This window comes from Notolepis coatsorum, assembly GCF_963971535.1.
Source record: "Notolepis coatsorum genome assembly, chromosome: 5".
Lineage (NCBI taxonomy): Eukaryota > Metazoa > Chordata > Actinopteri > Aulopiformes > Paralepididae > Notolepis > Notolepis coatsorum.
The window spans coordinates 146,887,322-146,906,029 of NC_140169.1; the positions used below are offsets into that span (position 1 = coordinate 146,887,322).

At 51.3% G+C, this 18,708-nt stretch overlaps 1 protein-coding gene across 2 annotated transcripts in view; it reads right to left on the reverse strand.

The window, feature by feature from the left end:
• vegfab (vascular endothelial growth factor Ab) overlaps positions 1-18,708 on the reverse strand; it is a 61,160-nt gene that overhangs the window by 40,706 nt on the left and 1,746 nt on the right. For both annotated transcript variants that reach the window (XM_084314541.1, XM_084314540.1), the window contains exons 2-3: positions 16,470-16,512; positions 8,023-8,219 (exon numbers count right to left, since the gene is read on the reverse strand). In XM_084314541.1, coding sequence (XP_084170667.1) covers positions 8,023-8,219; positions 16,470-16,512 — 240 coding nt within the window. The remainder of the gene's footprint in view (positions 1-8,022; positions 8,220-16,469; positions 16,513-18,708) is intronic.

Sequence of the window (18,708 nt, forward strand, 5' to 3'; positions counted from 1 at the left end):
ATGGACTAAGAGCCTGTGACTTGTACCGATTCTTAAATTGCGAGTATACATGGTCTAATATGTTCTCGCCTCTGGTGGGACAGGTCACATGCTGATAGAAATTCGGCAACACCTTTTTAAGACTTGCGCTGTTGAAATCGCCCAAAACCAAAATAGCAGCGTTCTGAAGTTTGTTTACCTCGTCGTGTAGCTTCGAGAGCGCGACCTCAGTGTTTGCATGTGGTGGAATATACGCTCCGATCAGGCTAGTTAATTTTTAGAACATAAAAGAATGCAGACATGTTTCAGCATCATCCAAAATGTGGATATCACTGGTAACATTACAAGGGAAAAAATCAGTGCAGTGCAACGTTAAGCCGGACACAAAGAATAAACAAAAGCCATATAGTTGAGCCGTGCTACAATGTTCCAGCAAGTCATACCAGCCCTTCTTAAACAAACACAAGCTGTAGTTGTGTCCATGACTTATCCAAGGCATCAGATATTTGCTCTCACACACCGATGGGGTGGACATCTAGGGAGCTATTTAACCCTTTCACTGCCACACTACAGACACACCATTGGTAGTGTGATAGTAAAGGGTTAACCTTCTGTAGTGTGGCAGTGAAAGGGTTAACCTGCTGTTGTGTGGCAGTGAAAGGGTTAACCTTCTGTGTATTGTCACAGTGAAAGGGTTAACCGTTTGGTAGTGCGGCAGTGAAAGGGTTAACAGTGACTGGTCACTTCATCATCAACCCCAGAGCAGGAAATGAAAAGTCACGTTCTGCAAACTCTGCCCTGTTTATGGAACAGCACACATCTGGAGAGGAGGTGAAGGAGACAGCACACATCTGGAGAGGAGCTGAAGGAGGCAACATCTGGAGAGGAGGTGAAGGAGACAGCACACATCTGGAGAGGAGCTGAAGGAGACAGCACACATCTGGAGAGGAGCTGAAGGAGGCAACATCTGGAGAGGAGGTGAAGGAGACAGCACACATCTGGAGAGGAGGTGAAGGAGACAGCACACATCTGGAGAGGAGGTGAAGGAGACAGCACACATCTGGAGAGGAGGTGAAGGAGACAGCACACATCTGGAGAGGAGGTGAAGGAGACAGCACACATCTGGAGAGGGGCTGAAAGAGGCAGCACACATCTGGAGAGGAGGTGAAGGAGACAGCACACATCTGGGGAGGAGGTGAAGGAGACAGCACACATCTGGAGAGGAGGTGAAGGAGACAGCACACATCTGGGGAGGAGGTGAAGGAGACAGCACACATCTGGAGAGGGGCTGAAATAGGCAACATCTGGAGAGGAGGTGAAAGAGGCAACATCTGGAGAGGAGGTGAAGGAGGCAACATCTGGAGAGGAGGTGAAGGAGGCAACATCTGGAGAGGAGGTGAAAGAGGCAACATCTGGAGAGGAGCTGAAGGAGGCAACATCTGGAGAGGAGCTGAAGGAGGAGGCAACATCTGGAGAGGAGCTGAAAATGAGGCAACATCTGGAGAGGAACTGAAAGAGGCAACATCTGGAGAGGAGCTGAAAGAGGCAACATCTGGAGAGGAGCTAAAGGAGGAGGCAACATCTGGAGAGGAGCTGGAGGAGGAAGAGGAGCTGAAGAGGATACTGAAGGAGGCCGTGTCTGAAGGAGGCCGTGTCTGAAGGAGGCGTGTCTGAAGGAGGCCGTGTCTGAAGGAGGCCGTGTCTGAAGGAGGCCGTGTCTGAAGGAGGCGTGTCTGAAGGAGGCCGTGTCTGAAGGAGGCGTGTCTGAAGGAGGCCGTGTCTGAAGGAGGCGTGTCTGAAGGAGGCCGTGTCTGAAGGAGGCCGTGTCTGAAGGAGGCCGTGTCTGAAGGAGGCCGTGTCTGAAGGAGGCGTGTCTGAAGGAGGCGTGTCTGAAGGAGGCCGTGTCTGAAGGAGGCGTGTCTGAAGGAGGCCGTGTCTGAAGGAGGCCGTGTCTGAAGGAGGCCGTGTCTGAAGGAGGCGTGTCTGAAGGAGGCGTGTCTGAAGGAGGCCGTGTCTGAAGGAGGCCGTGTCTGAAGGAGGCCGTGTCTGAAGGAGGCGTGTCTGAAGGAGGCCGTGTCTGAAGGAGGCGTGTCTGAAGGAGGCGTGTCTGAAGGAGGCCGTGTCTGAAGGAGGCCGTGTCTGAAGGAGGCGTGTCTGAAGGAGGCGTGTCTGAAGGAGGCGTGTCTGAAGGAGGCCCGGGGGGTAAAATTCCAGTCACAACCGAATGCTAGGAATATTGTGTAAGTAATCCGTGAAGCTGGATCGAGACCCCAATTTGGATGCAAATGAAAAGCAATTTCATGTTTTGGATCATGTTTTGTCCACTGTAGTACTGAAGACATAACCCTTTCACTACCACACTACAGAAGGTTAACCCTTTTACTACCACACTACAGAAGGTTAACCCTTTTACTACCACACTACAGATGGTTAACCCTTTCACTGCCACATGGCAAAGGTTTAACCCTTTCACTACCACACTACAGAATGTTAACCCTTTCACTACCCCACTACAGATGGTTAACCCTTTCACTGCCACATGGCAAATGTTTAACCCTTTTACTACCACACGACAGCCGGTTAACCCTTTCACTGCCACACTACAGAAGGTTAACCCTTTCACTACCACACTACAGACGGTTAACTCTTTCACTGCCACGCGGCAAAGGGTTAACCCTTTCACTACCACACTACATACGGTTAACCCTTTCACTGTCACATGGCAAATGGTTAACCCTTTCACTACCACACTACATAAGGTTAACCCTTTCACTACCCCACTACAGAAGGTTAACCCTTTCACTGCCAAATGGCAAAGGGTTAACCTTCTGTAGTGTGGTAGTGAAAGGGTTAACCATTTGCTGTGTGGTAGTGAAAGGGTTAACCGTCTGTAGTGTGGTAGTGAAAGGGTTAACCTTCTGTAGTGTGGTAGTGAAAGGGTTAAACAGGTGATAGTAATGCAACGAGGAAGTGGATTTCTACATGGAGGGCAGAGGTATTTTTAAACCGCTCCACCGGCAGCCAATATCTCATTACTGATCACAGCTGGAGCAGAAAAGGCCCACGGCTCCACAACATCCCTCTTGAACAACAGAAAGCCCTCGTCACCTACTGCACTTTCTTTTGGGAATCTACGTGCGTATAGTGTAATGACGGTTATATGCACGTCAGAAGAGGCGCCGGGCGGGCTGGTGCGAGCAACAGCTCCTGATGATCCAGGATCCACAGAGGAGCGGAGCGTTGGTCCAGGAAAGGTGTATCCAGAATGTTGGTCCAGTAAAGGTGTCTGCAGAACGTTGGTCCAGTAAAGGTGTATGCAGAACGTTGGTCCAGTAAAGCTGTATCCAGAGCGTTGGTCCAGTAAAGGTGTATGCAGAACGTTGGTCCAGTAAAGCTGTATGCAGAACGTTGGTCCAGTAAAGGTGTCTGCAGAACGTTGGTCCAGTAAAGGTGTCTGCAGAACGTTGGTCCAGTAAAGGTGTCTGCAGAACGTTGGTCCAGTAAAGGTGTATCCAGAACGTTGGTCCAGTAAAGGTGTCTGCAGAACGTTGGTCCAGTAAAGCTGTATGCAGAACGTTGGTCCAGTAAAGGTGTCTGCAGAACGTTGGTCCAGTAAAGGTGTCTGCAGAACGTTGGTCCAGTAAAGGTGTCTGCAGAACGTTGGTCCAGTAAAGCTGTATGCAGAACGTTGGTCCAGTAAAGGTGTCTGCAGAACGTTGGTCCAGTAAAGCTGTCTGCAGAACGTTGGTCCAGTAAAGCTGTATGCAGAACATTGGTCCAGTAAAGCTGTATGCAGAACGTTGGTCCAGTAAAGCTGTATGCAGAACGTTGGTCCAGTAAAGCTGTATGCAGAGCGTTGGTCCAGTAAAGCTGTATGCAGAACGTTGGTCCAGTAAAGCTGTCTGCAGAACGTTGGTCCAGTAAAGGTGTATCCAGAGCGTTGGTCCAGTAAAGGTGTATCCAGAGCGTTGGTCCAGTAAAGGTGTCTGCAGAACGTTGGTCCAGTAAAGGTGTATCCAGAACGTTGGTCCAGTAAAGGTGTCTGCAGAACGTTGGTCCAGTAAAGCTGTCTGCAGAACGTTGGTCCAGTAAAGCTGTATGCAGAACGTTGGTCCAGTAAAGCTGTATGCAGAACGTTGGTCCAGTAAAGCTGTCTGCAGAACGTTGGTCCAGTAAAGCTGTATGCAGAACGTTGGTCCAGTAAAGCTGTCTGCAGAACGTTGGTCCAGTAAAGCTGTCTGCAGAACGTTGGTCCAGTAAAGCTGTATGCAGAACGTTGGTCCAGTAAAGCTGTATGCAGAACGTTGGTCCAGTAAAGCTGTCTGCAGAACGTTGGTCCAGTAAAGCTGTATGCAGAACGTTGGTCCAGTAAAGCTGTATGCAGAACGTTGGTCCAGTAAAGCTGTATGCATGGCATCAAAGCAGCTGAGGAAGTAACTGAGGAAGCCATGAGACTGAAATCAGAATGCTTTGTTTTCATAACCCTTTCACTACCACACTACAGAAGGTTAACCTTTCACTACCACACTACAGAAGGGTAACCTTTCACTACCACACTACAGAAGGTTAACCTTTCACTACCACACTACAGAAGGTTAACCCTTTCACTACCACACTACAGAAGGTTAACCTTTCACTACGACACAACAGAAGGTTAACCCTTCCACTACCACACTTAGACGGTTAACCCTTTCACTACCACACTACATAAGGTTAACCCTTTCACTACCACACTACAGACGGTTAACCCTTTCACCACCACACTACAGACTGTTAACCGTCTGCTCCCGGCTGCCCTTGGGGGGGGGGGGGGGGGGGGGGAGGAGGACGGGATGGGAGGTGCAGAGAACATGTGTGTGTGAGTTCCTGTGGGTCGCCCATCGCATGTGTGTGTGTTCAATCTGCATGACGAATAAAGACTTCTTCTTCTGCCCAGGACCAGGCTCAACACCAGGGGGGACAGAGCCTTCTCTTACTCTGCTGGAGGTGCTCAACACCAGGCTCAACACCAGGGGGGACAGAGCCTTCTCTTACTCTGCTGGAGGAGCCTAGGACCAGGCTCAACACCAGGGGGGACAGAGCCTTCTCTTACTCTGCTGGAGGAGCCTAGGACCAGGCTCAACACCAGGGGGGACAGAGCCTTCTCTTACTCTGCTGGAGGAGCCTAGGACCAGGCTCAACACCAGGGGGGACAGAGCCTTCTCTTACTCTGCTGGAGGTGCCCAGGACCAGGCTCAACACCAGGGGGGACAGAGCCTTCTCTTACTCTGCTGGAGGAGCCTAGGACCAGGCTCAACACCAGGGGGGACAGAGCCTTCTCTTACTCTGCTGGAGGTGCCCAGGACCAGGCTCAACACCAGGGGGGACAGAGCCTTCTCTTACTCTGCTGGAGGTGCCCAGGACCAGGCTCAACACCAGGGGGGACAGAGCCTTCTCTTACTCTGCTGGAGGTGCTCAACACCAGGCTCAACACCAGGGGGGACAGAGCCTTCTCTTACTCTGCTGGAGGTGCTCAACACCAGGCTCAACACCAGGGGGGACAGAGCCTTCTCTTACTCTGCTGGAGGTGCCCAGGACCAGGCTCAACACCAGGGGGGACAGAGCCTTCTCTTACTCTGCTGGAGGTGCCCAGGACCAGGCTCAACACCAGGGGGGACAGAGCCTTCTCTTACTCTGCTGGAGGTGCCCAGGACCAGGCTCAACACCAGGGGGGACAGAGCCTTCTCTTACTCTGCTGGAGGAGCCTAGGACCAGGCTCAACACCAGGGGGGACAGAGCCTTCTCTTACTCTGCTGGAGGAGCCTAGGACCAGGCTCAACACCAGGGGGGACAGAGCCTTCTCTTACTCTGCTGGAGGAGCCTAGGACCAGGCTCAACACCAGGGGGGACAGAGCCTTCTCTTACTCTGCTGGAGGAGCCTAGGACCAGGCTCAACACCAGGGGGGACAGAGCCTTCTCTTACTCTGCTGGAGGTGCTCAACACCAGGCTCAACACCAGGGGGGACAGAGCCTTCTCTTACTCTGCTGGAGGTGCTCAACACCAGGCTCAACACCAGGGGGGACAGAGCCTTCTCTTACTCTGCTGGAGGTGCCCAGGACCAGGCTCAACACCAGGGGGGACAGAGCCTTCTCTTACTCTGCTGGAGGTGCCCAGGACCAGGCTCAACACCAGGGGGGACAGAGCCTTCTCTTACTCTGCTGGAGGAGCCCAGGACCAGGCTCAACACCAGGGGGGACAGAGCCTTCTCTTACTCTGCTGGAGGAGCCTAGGACCAGGCTCAACACCAGGGGGGACAGAGCCTTCTCTTACTCTGCTGGAGGAGCCTAGGACCAGGCTCAACACCAGGGGGGACAGAGCCTTCTCTTACTCTGCTGGAGGAGCCTAGGACCAGGCTCAACACCAGGGGGGACAGAGCCTTCTCTTACTCTGCTGGAGGAGCCTAGGACCAGGCTCAACACCAGGGGGGACAGAGCCTTCTCTTACTCTGCTGGAGGAGCCTAGGACCAGGCTCAACACCAGGGGGGACAGAGCCTTCTCTTACTCTGCTGGAGGAGCCTAGGACCAGGCTCAACACCAGGGGGGACAGAGCCTTCTCTTACTCTGCTGGAGGTGCCCAGGACCAGGCTCAACACCAGGGGGGACAGAGCCCCCCCCCCCACATAAGATCTGCTCAGAACCTAGAGGCCTTTATTTTGCTGCTCAAAACGCACCTCTTTTCCCCGGCCTTTGACCAGAGTTAGCCGCTGCCACTTGTACACAATGTTTGCTGTTACTCTGGACTTTTTATCTAATTTCTTGTCTCTTTTATATTTCACCTTGCTCTTGCTTTCTTAAATGTACAAATACTGTACCTTTTTCTGTATTCTTTGTGGTTTCTTTTTTTTTACTTGTTACTGCATTGTATGTGTTTTTATCGTGTCCTACAGTACATGTGAAGCACTTTGGTTTGGCTTTTAGTCATTTGTAAATGTGCTATAAAAATTAAGTTGACTTGACTTGACTCACCTCCATCATGATGTTATAGCAGGAGGTCGGCTACTGTACAGTTTCTTCCCCCTCAAATGTATATATTCTCTTTTAGAAACTCTGTCTGTAAATAAACAGTATTGTATATTTGTATATCTTCTATGTCATAAATGTCTGGATGTAACAGTACTGTCTATCTGTATGTCTTGTATGTCATAAATGTATTGATGAATTGAAAATGGGGGACCCTGATGTAAACAAGACGAAAGTCTTTCTCTGGTCTGCATCCCCTTAACAATTGTGTGTATTGAGCCGTACTGTACTGTACCCATTCTGCAATCTGTTAATACTAGGGATGTTCGATATTGGCTTTTTTTTTACCGATATCCGATATACCGATATTGTCCAACTCTTAATTTCCGATACTGATATCAACCGATACCGATATATGCAGGGTTCCCCCCCCCCCCCCCCCCCCCCACCAAAACGGAATAATTTCAGGTAATTAACATTACATATGTCTTTTCGTGGAACATTATGCATTATTTTGACAATAAATAAAGTAAGAATGTGTTCTTACTTGCTTGCCTGGGTAAATAAAGGTTAAATAAATGTAAAAAAAAAAAAATTAAATATATATATATATATTTTTTTAGCCCGATACCGATCATTTCCGATATTACATTTTAATGCCAATATCGGACATCCCTAGTTAATACAATTTTAAATCAATCGCTCTTCTCTCCCTCACCTCCAGGGTGACGTTATAGGGTCAGGGTTAGGGTCAGAGTCAGGGTCAGGGTCAGGGTTAGGGTCAGGGTTACCTCCAGGGTGACGTTATAGGGTCAGGGTTAGGGTCAGGGTTACCTCCAGGGTGACGTTATAGGGTCAGGGTTAGGGTCAGGGTTACCTCCAGGGTGACGTTATAGGGTCAGAGTTAGGGTCAGGGTTACCTCCATGGTGACGTTATAGGGTCAGAGTTAAGGTCAGGGTTACTAGCTCTCCTCTCCTCACCTCCAGGGTGACGTTATAGGGTCAGGGGTCAGGGTTAGGGTCAGGGTTAGGGTCAGGGTTACCTCCATGGTGACGTTGTAGCTGGAGGTGGGCGTGCACTGCAGCATCTCATCGTTGCAGCAGCCGGCGCAGCGCGTCAGCACCACGCAGGACGGGATGAAGATGTGCTCCACCTCCTCGGGGTACTCCCGGAGGATCTCCACCAGCAGCTCCCTGGGCCGACACAGGCTCTTGTTATACACCTCCATGAAGGGGATCACTGCAGGGGCCACAGGCAGCACCATCATCATCATCATCATCATCATTTTTATTTATTCCTACATGGAATTGTTCAACAGTGTCTTCAGTCCATATAGTTCACTCAGGGACGTGCACAGGTCTTTAGAGGGGCAGGTGCTCAAAGGCTGAACAGGGCACTGGGCCTGTGCTTGTGCGAAGCGAGCGTGCGCAGCGCCTGCAAGCTCGATTTTTAGGGGGCGTTTTTGGGGGCGGGGGCCCCTTTTTATGCTTTTTGGGGGGTTTTGGTGATCAAATATTGAATATTGAACTATAATAATCAACACTAAAAATGTTTTATAATAAATAAAACTTGGCATAAAAAGGGCCCTTTTTTACGAGGCACAAAAGGGCAGGTGCTCGAGCACCCTTTGGGCTCTATGTGCACGTGCCACTTAACATGATCCACTAAAGTCCATGGCCTGGAAGGAACAGGAAGAAGAAAACTCCTATTGTACCTGCCCCCCTACACACATACAGCACACTGTACCTGCCCCCCTACACACATACAGCACACTGTACCTGCCCCCCTACACACATACAGCACACTGTACCTGCCCCCCCTACATACATACAGCACACTGTACCTGCCCCCCCTACACACATACAGCACACTGTACCTGCCCCCCTACACACATACAGCACACTGTACCTGCCCCCCTACACACATACAGCACACTGTACCTGCCCCCCCACACACATACAGCACACTGTACCTGCCCCCCCACACACATACAGCACACTGTACCTGCCCCCCCTACACACATACAGCACACTGTACCTGCCCCCCCTACACACACACAGCACACTGTACCTGCCCCCCCCCCCACACACATACAGCACACTGTACCTGCCCCCCTACACACATACAGGACACTGTACCTGCCCCCCCTACACACATACAGCACACTGTACCTGCCCCCCTACACACATACAGTACACTGTACCTGCCCCCCTACACACATACAGCACACCTGTACCTGCCCCCCTACACACATACAGCACACTGTACCTGCCCCCCTACACACATACAGCACACTGTACCTGCCCCCCCCCCCTACACACATACAGCACACTGTACCTGCCCCCCCCCCCCACACACATACAGCACACTGTACCTGCCCCCCCTACACACAAACAGCACACTGTACCTGCCCCCCCCCACACACATACAGCACACTGTACCTGCCCCCCTACACACATACAGCACACTGTACCTGCCCCCCTACACACATACAGCACACTGTACCTGCCCCCCTACACACATACAGCACACTGTACCTGCCCCCCTACACACATACAGCACACTGTACCTGCCCCCCTACACACATACAGCACACTGTACCTGCCCCCCTACACACATACAGCACACTGTACCTGCCCCCCCTACACACATACAGCACACTGTACCTGCCCCCCTACACACATACAGCACACCTGTACCTGCCCCCCCACACACATACAGCACACTGTACCTGCCCCCCTACACACATACAGCACACTGTACCTGCCCCCCCCACACACATACAGCACACTGTACCTGCCCCCCTACACACATACAGCACACTGTACCTGCCCCCCTACACACATACAGCACACCTGTACCTGCCCCCCCCACACACATACAGCACACTGTACCTGCCCCCCTACACACATACAGCACACTGTACCTGCCCCCCTACACACATACAGCACACTGTACCTGCCCCCCTACACACATACAGCACACTGTACCTGCCCCCCTACACACATACAGCACACTGTACCTGCCCCCCCCCTACACACATACAGCACACTGTACCTGCCCCCCCCCTACACACATACAGCACACTGTACCTGCCCCCCCCTACACACATACAGCACACTGTACCTGCCCCCCCCCTACACACATACAGCACACTGTACCTGCCCCCCCACACACATACAGCACACTGTACCTGCCCCCCTACACACATACAGCACACTGTACCTGCCCCCCCCACACACATACAGCATACTGTACCTGCCCCCCTACACACATACAGCACACTGTACCTGCCCCCCCCCTACACACATACAGCACACTGTACCTGCCCCCCTACACACATACAGCACACCTGTACCTGCCTCCCCACACACATACAGCACACTGTACCTGCCCCCCTACACACATACAGCACACTGTACCTGCCCCCCTACACACATACAGCACACTGTACCTGCCCCCCCACACACATACAGCACACTGTACCTGCCCCCCCACACACATACAGCACACTGTACCTGCCCCCCCTACACACATACAGCACACTGTACCTGCCCCCCCTACACACACACAGCACACTGTACCTGCCCCCCCCCCACACACATACAGCACACTGTACCTGCCCCCCTACACACATACAGGACACTGTACCTGCCCCCCCTACACACATACAGCACACTGTACCTGCCCCCCTACACACATACAGTACACTGTACCTGCCCCCCTACACACATACAGCACACCTGTACCTGCCCCCCTACACACATACAGCACACTGTACCTGCCCCCCTACACACATACAGCACACTGTACCTGCCCCCCCCCCCTACACACATACAGCACACTGTACCTGCCCCCCCCCCCCACACACATACAGCACACTGTACCTGCCCCCCCTACACACAAACAGCACACTGTACCTGCCCCCCCCCACACACATACAGCACACTGTACCTGCCCCCCTACACACATACAGCACACTGTACCTGCCCCCCTACACACATACAGCACACTGTACCTGCCCCCCTACACACATACAGCACACTGTACCTGCCCCCCTACACACATACAGCACACTGTACCTGCCCCCCTACACACATACAGCACACTGTACCTGCCCCCCTACACACATACAGCACACTGTACCTGCCCCCCCTACACACATACAGCACACTGTACCTGCCCCCCTACACACATACAGCACACCTGTACCTGCCCCCCCACACACATACAGCACACTGTACCTGCCCCCCTACACACATACAGCACACTGTACCTGCCCCCCCCACACACATACAGCACACTGTACCTGCCCCCCTACACACATACAGCACACTGTACCTGCCCCCCTACACACATACAGCACACCTGTACCTGCCCCCCCCACACACATACAGCACACTGTACCTGCCCCCCTACACACATACAGCACACTGTACCTGCCCCCCTACACACATACAGCACACTGTACCTGCCCCCCTACACACATACAGCACACTGTACCTGCCCCCCTACACACATACAGCACACCTGTACCTGCCCCCCCCACACACATACAGCACACTGTACCTGCCCCCCCCTACACACATACAGCACACTGTACCTGCCCCCCCACACACATACAGCATACTGTACCTGCCCCCCTACACACATACAGCACACTGTACCTGCCCCCCCCTACACACATACAGCACACCTGTACCTGCCCCCCCACACACATACAGCACACTGTACCTGCCCCCCCCCTACACACATACAGCACACTGTACCTGCCCCCCCACACACATACAGCACACTGTACCTGCCCCCCCCCTACACACATACAGCACACTGTACCTGCCCCCCCTACACACATACAGCACACCTGTACCTGCCCCCCCTACACACATACAGCACACTGTACCTGCCCCCCCTACACACATACAGCACACCTGTACCTGCCCCCCCCCTACACACATACAGCACACTGTACCTGCCCCCCCACACACATACAGCACACTGTACCTGCCCCCCCCACACACATACAGCACACTGTACCTGCCCCCCTACACACATACAGCACACCTGTACCTGCCCCCCCACACACATACAGCACACCGATAAGACTGTTCATAGTGCAATGTTTACCAAACATAACAAAATGTACAAAATGAAAACATCAACACAATTAAATTAACATAAATAAATACATACAGTATATAAGGGGGGGGGGGGTTACAAAACAGAAATCATACTTGTAGTACGGGGCGTAACTATGGGCCTACGTCAACGGTGACCTAGCAACGGTGTTTGTTTACATCTCGTGTGCAATACATTGTACTGTATTTATATATGAATACATTTCGTTCCGCTCTGATTTTTCCTTGTTCCACTGGCAGTCTCGCATATAGCCAGCCCTCTCTCCATATACTGTGTTAGCGCTGTGCCAGCATTCCACTAGATAGTGGAGCAACTGTACAACTGTAAGGAAACAACCGTCTTTTTTCTCCCTCCATCCCATCTCTCCCCGCGCCCCACAGTTTGGGAACCACCGCCTTATGCTACAGTATCTACGTAAGTGCTATATTCTTCCTGGGGTCCAGCCTACCACACTACAGAAGGTTAACCCTTTCACTACCACACTACAGAAGGTTAACCCTTTCACTACCACACTACAGAAGGTTAACCCTTTCACTACCACACTACAGAAGGTTAACCCTTTCACTACCACACTACAGAAGGTTAACCCTTTCACTACCACACTACAGAAGGTTAACCCTTTCACTACCACACTACAGAAGGTTAACCCTTTCACTACCACACTACAGAAGGTTAACACTTTCACTACCACACTACATCATGTTAACCCTTTCACTACCACACTACAGAAGGTTAACACTTTCACTACCACACTACATACGGTTAACCCTTTCACTACCACACTACAGAAGGTTAACACTTTCACTACCACACTACATACGGTTAACCCTTTCACTACCACACTACAGAAGGTTAACCCTTTCACTACCACACTACAGAAGGTTAACACTTTCCCTACCACACTACAGAGGGTTAACACTTTCACTACCACACTACAGAAGGTTAACACTTTCACTACAACACTATAGAATGTTAATACTTTCACTACCACACTACATCATGTTAACCCTTTCACTACCACACTACAGAAGGTTAACCCTTTCACTACCACACTACATCATGTTAACCCTTTCACTACCACACTACAGAAGGTTAACACTTTCACTACCACACTACAGAAGGTTAACACTTTCACTACCACACTACATCATGTTAACCCTTTCACTACCACACTATAGAATGTTAACACTTTCACTACCACACTACATCATGTTAACCCTTTCACTACCACACTACATCATGTTAACCTTTCACTACCACACTACAGAAGGTTAACACTTTCACTACCACACTACAGAAGGTTAACCCTTTCACTACCACACTACAGAAGGTTAACACTTTCACTACCACACTACAGAGGGTTAACACTTTCACTACCACACTACAGAGGGTTAACACTTTCACTACCACACTACAGAAGGTTAACACTTTCACTACCACACTACAGAAGATTAACCTTTCACTACCACACTATACAGAAGGTTAACATTCCACTACCACACTACAGACGGTTAACATTCCACTACCACACTACAGAATGTTAACCTTTCACTACCACACTACAGAAGGTTAACCTTTCACTACCACACTACAGAAGGTTAACCCTTTCACTACCACACTACAGACAGTTAACCTTTCACTACCACACTACAGAAGGTTAACCTTTCACTACCACACTACAGAAGGTTAATCCTTTCACTACCACACTACAGACGGTTAACCTTCCACTACCACACTACAGACGGTTAACCCTTTCACTACCACACTACAGACGGTTAACCTTCCACTACCACACTACAGACGGTTAATCCTTTCACTACCACACTACAGACGGTTAACCTTCCACTACCACACTACAGACGGTTAACCTTCCACTACCACACTACAGACGGTTAACCCTTTCACTACCACACTACAGACGGTTAACCTTTCACTACCACACTACAGACGGTTAACCCTTTCATTACCACACTACAGACGGTTAACACTTTCACTACCACACTACATCATGTTAACCCTTTCACTACCACACTACAGAAGGTTAATCCTTCCACTACCACACTACAGAAGGTTAACACTTTCACTACCACACTACATCATGTTAACCCTTTCACTACCACACTACAGAAGGTTAACCCTTTCACTACCACACTACAGAAGGTTAACACTTTCACTACCACACTACAGACGGTTAACCTTCCACTACCACACTACAGACGGTTAACCCTTTCATTACCACACTACAGACGGTTAACCTTTCACTACCACACTACAGACGGTTAACCTTCCACTACCACACTACAGCCGGTTAACCCTTTCACTACCACACTACAGAAGGTTAACACTTTCACTACCACACTACATCATGTTAACCCTTTCACTACCACACTACAGAAGGTTAACCCTTTCACTACCACACTACAGAAGGTTAACACTTTCACTACCACACTACAGAAGGTTAACCCTTTCACTACCACACTACAGAAGGTTAACACTTTCACTACCACACTACATAAGGTTAACCCTTTCACTACCACACTACAGACGGTTAACCTTTCACTACCACACTACAGCAGGGTAACCCTTTCACTACCACACTACAGACGGTTAACCCTTTCACAACCACACTACCAAAGGGTTAACCCTTTCTGGACTGGTGGTTAGACGTTGGAGCTCTAGCAGAGCAAACACACAAGCTTCCAATAACGGTGACTGTACTGTTCCCATGTGCAAGAGTTCGTTCGACAGTCTGCCTTCTCTGTTAACGGGGCAAACTCATGGAACTCTCTGCCTACTGGCTTAAAACTGGAGTCCAACGTGTTCAGCAGACGACTCAAAGTACGGCTGAAATCAAAGCAGCAGCGTTCACATAATATGTAGACGTGGACTTGTTTTGTTGTTTTGATCATGGACTCTTGTTCTGGTAACTATTTGTTCTGATTTGTGATTTTAATTCTGTATTATATTATATACTGTTCATTTTATTCTATCTTTTAGAAAAGCCTCAATGGACTGGTGTTGAAAACTAGCACTTGTGCTATAAACACAAAACAACATATCTGGTCTGTCCACTGTGACTGGTCCAATGTAGCTGTGGTGTGCATTTGAAATAAAAGTGTTCACTCATTCATTCACTGCGACAACACATAAGGTTAACCCTTTCACTACCACACTACAGACGGTTAACACTTTCACTACCACACTACAGACGGTTAACACTTTCACTGCCACAGTACAGAAGGAACCGTCTGTAGTGTGGCACCGTCTGTAGTGTAGCAGGGTATTGCTGTAGCAGGGTTCCTAAAAATCAGAACTATAATTTTAAGGTTTAAGCCCATCTTTCCTCTTAATCTCAACACTTCTCTACCGCTCCTTCCTGGCCTCTTGAGACTGTAGCAGGGCTGACACCTCGACTCCTCAGACCCCCCCCCCCCCCCGATGGCCTCTTGAGACTGTAGCAGGGCTGACACCTCGACTCCTCAGACCCCCCCTCTTGGCCTCTTGAGACTGTAGCAGGGCTGACACCTCGAGTCCTCAGACCCCCCCCCCCGATGGCCTCTTGAGACTGTAGCAGGGCTGACACCTCGACTCCTCAGACCCCCCCCCCGATGGCCTCTTGAGACTGTAGCAGGGCTGACACCTCGACTCCTCAGACCCCCCCCCCCCCGATGGCCTCTTGAGACTGTAGCAGGGCTGACACCTCGACTCCTCAGACCCCCCCGATGAGGAGGAGGGACCCTCTTGGCCTCTTGAGACTGTAGCAGGGCTGACACCTCGACTCCTCAGACCCCCCCCCGATGGCCTCTTGAGACTGTAGCAGGGCTGACACCTCGACTCCTCAGACCCCCCCGATGAGGAGGAGGGACCCTGGAAGCGGCCAAACATAACAACACACGCCGAAAAACAATATCATCAAGTCCAGCTACTGATGATCCAAAATGGTATATTGAGCAACGTTGTGGGGATTGTGCAAAATCAAATCACGGGCCAAGAGAGGAGGCGAAATTCCATTCTATAAAAACCCCAGTTATCATAACATTTCCCAAGCGCAACCTTAAAACAATATTTTAGATGGAATGTTGGTGAACCAGCGGGGAAAGGGGTCTGATATTCTAGATTTAAGAGTGTTGTTGCTTTTGTATTGTAGTTGGGGGAGTTTTGTTGCCCTATACTACTGTAGTGTTGGGGCGAAGTTACGCATGCGTCCACCAGGCGGCGTTAGTCTCCCTGTGTGTTCTCAAGGTGAGCCGCCAACAATCCCCCTTCTTTTTCTTTTTTTATTGGCAGTTTGCCAGTTATGGAGCCCAAAGCGAACACTATTCCCACGGTGCCCTATACGGAGCGCCATACCGTCGTGCGGCCCTCGTCCTCCCTCCTTCGGTATGTGGGCGCTCTACGGGAAGAGAGAAACAGACAGACGTGCAAAGTTATAGTGTTGAATTACCACTCAGACATCATCACCAGACAAGACCGTCACCAATAGGCCTGCAATCATATATAGTAGTATGCCAGATCAGAACAGCTCACCTAAAGTCTTACCAAACCAGCCACGTGGCATAAAGAACCCCAATTAAATGACACGAGAGGGACCGGTGAACTATAATGTTGTTGTTTCAGAGCCGTAAGGGATCATATAGTATCGGCATATAGTAGATAACTACTATAACTACTGCGCTATGATGAGCTACAAGCTACAAGGATCCAGCCGGCTACTTTGTCCTCACAGGTGGGTCACTGTCACCTCACAGGTGGGTCACTGACTGTCACCACACAGGGGGGTCACTGTCACCTCACAGGGGGGTCACTGACTGTCACCTCACAGGGGGGTCACTGACTGTCACCACACAGGGGGGTCACTGACTGTCACCACACAGGGGGGTCACTGTCACCTCACAGGGGGGTCACTGTCACCACACAGGGGGGTCACTGTCACCTCACAGGTGGGTCACTGACTGTCACCACACAGGGGGGTCACTGTCACCACACAGGGGGGTCACTGACTGTCACCACACAGGGGGGTCACTGTCACCACACAGGGGGGTCACTGTCACCACACAGGGGGGTCACTGACTGTCACCACACAGGGGGGTCACTGTCACCACACAGGGGGGTCACTGTCACCACACAGGGGGGTCACTGTCACCACACAGGGGGGTCACTGTCACCACACAGGGGGGTCACTGTCACCTCACAGGGGGGTCACTGACACCACACAGGGGGGTCACTGTCACCTCACAGGGGGGTCACTGACTGTCACCACACAGGGGGGTCACTGACTGTCACCTCACAGGGGGGTCACTGTCACCTCACAGGGGGGTCACTGACTGTCACCTCACAGGGGGGTCACTGTCACCACACAGGGGGGTCACTGTCACCTCACAGGGGGGTCACTGTCACCACACAGGGGGGTCACTGTCACCACACAGGGGGGTCACTGTCACCTCACAGGGGGGTCACTGTCACCTCACAGGGGGGTCACTGTCACCTCACAGGGGGGTCACTGTCACCTCACAGGGGGGTCACTGTCACCTCACAGGGGGGTCACTGTCACCTCACAGGGGGGTCACTGTCACCACACAGGGGGGTCACTGTCACCTCACAGGGGGGTCACTGTCACCTCACAGGGGGGTCACTGACTGTCACCTCACAGGGGGGTCACTGTCACCTCACAGGGGGGTCACTGTCACCTCACAGGGGGGTCACTGTCACCTCACAGGGGGGTCACTGTCACCTCACAGGGGGGTCACTGTCACCTCACAGGGGGGTCACTGACTGTCACCTCACAGGGGGGTCACTGTCACCTCACAGGGGGGTCACTGTCACCTCACAGGGGGGTCACTGTCACCTCACAGGGGGGTCACTGTCACCACACAGGGGGGTCACTGTCACCTCACAGGGGGGTCACTGTCACCACACAGGGGGGTCACTGTCACCTCACAGGGGGGTCACTGTCACCTCACAGGGGGGTCACTGTCACCTCACAGGGGGGTCACTGTCACCTCACAGGGGGGTCACTGTCACCTCACAGGGGGGTCACTGACTGTCACCACACAGGGGGGTCACTGTCACCTCACAGGGGGGTCACAGGGGGGTCACTGACTGTCACCACACAGGGGGGTCACTGTCACCTCACAGGGGGGTCACAGGGGGGTCACCCCACCTTCCATCACTGCGAGCGCCGCAGAATACGCACCACTATCTCCCGACACACACGTCCATCGTACTACACGACAGTTTTCCAACATTGTGAGACCGCAATTTTTTTTTTTTTTTTTGTATTAGTATCATTTTGATCAGTTGGACTATAACGGCGAGAGCTCACGTGGCTATAACGAGACATCCGTTGATCATGATTCACGTCCATTTCGTTAAATACAAAAAAAAGTCAAACACATCGAATGAGTTAGTTTCTCCGAGAGAGGAGCGCCGTCTCACTGTGAGTTGAAAACGGGGGACCCGGATGTAAACAAGACGAAAGGTATTTTGCGTGTATTTGAGCTGTACTGTCATTGTACCCATTCTGCAATCTTAAAGTTATATAAAGTTTAATTAATTAAATAAAGTTTTCATTAATTTCATTCGCACACAG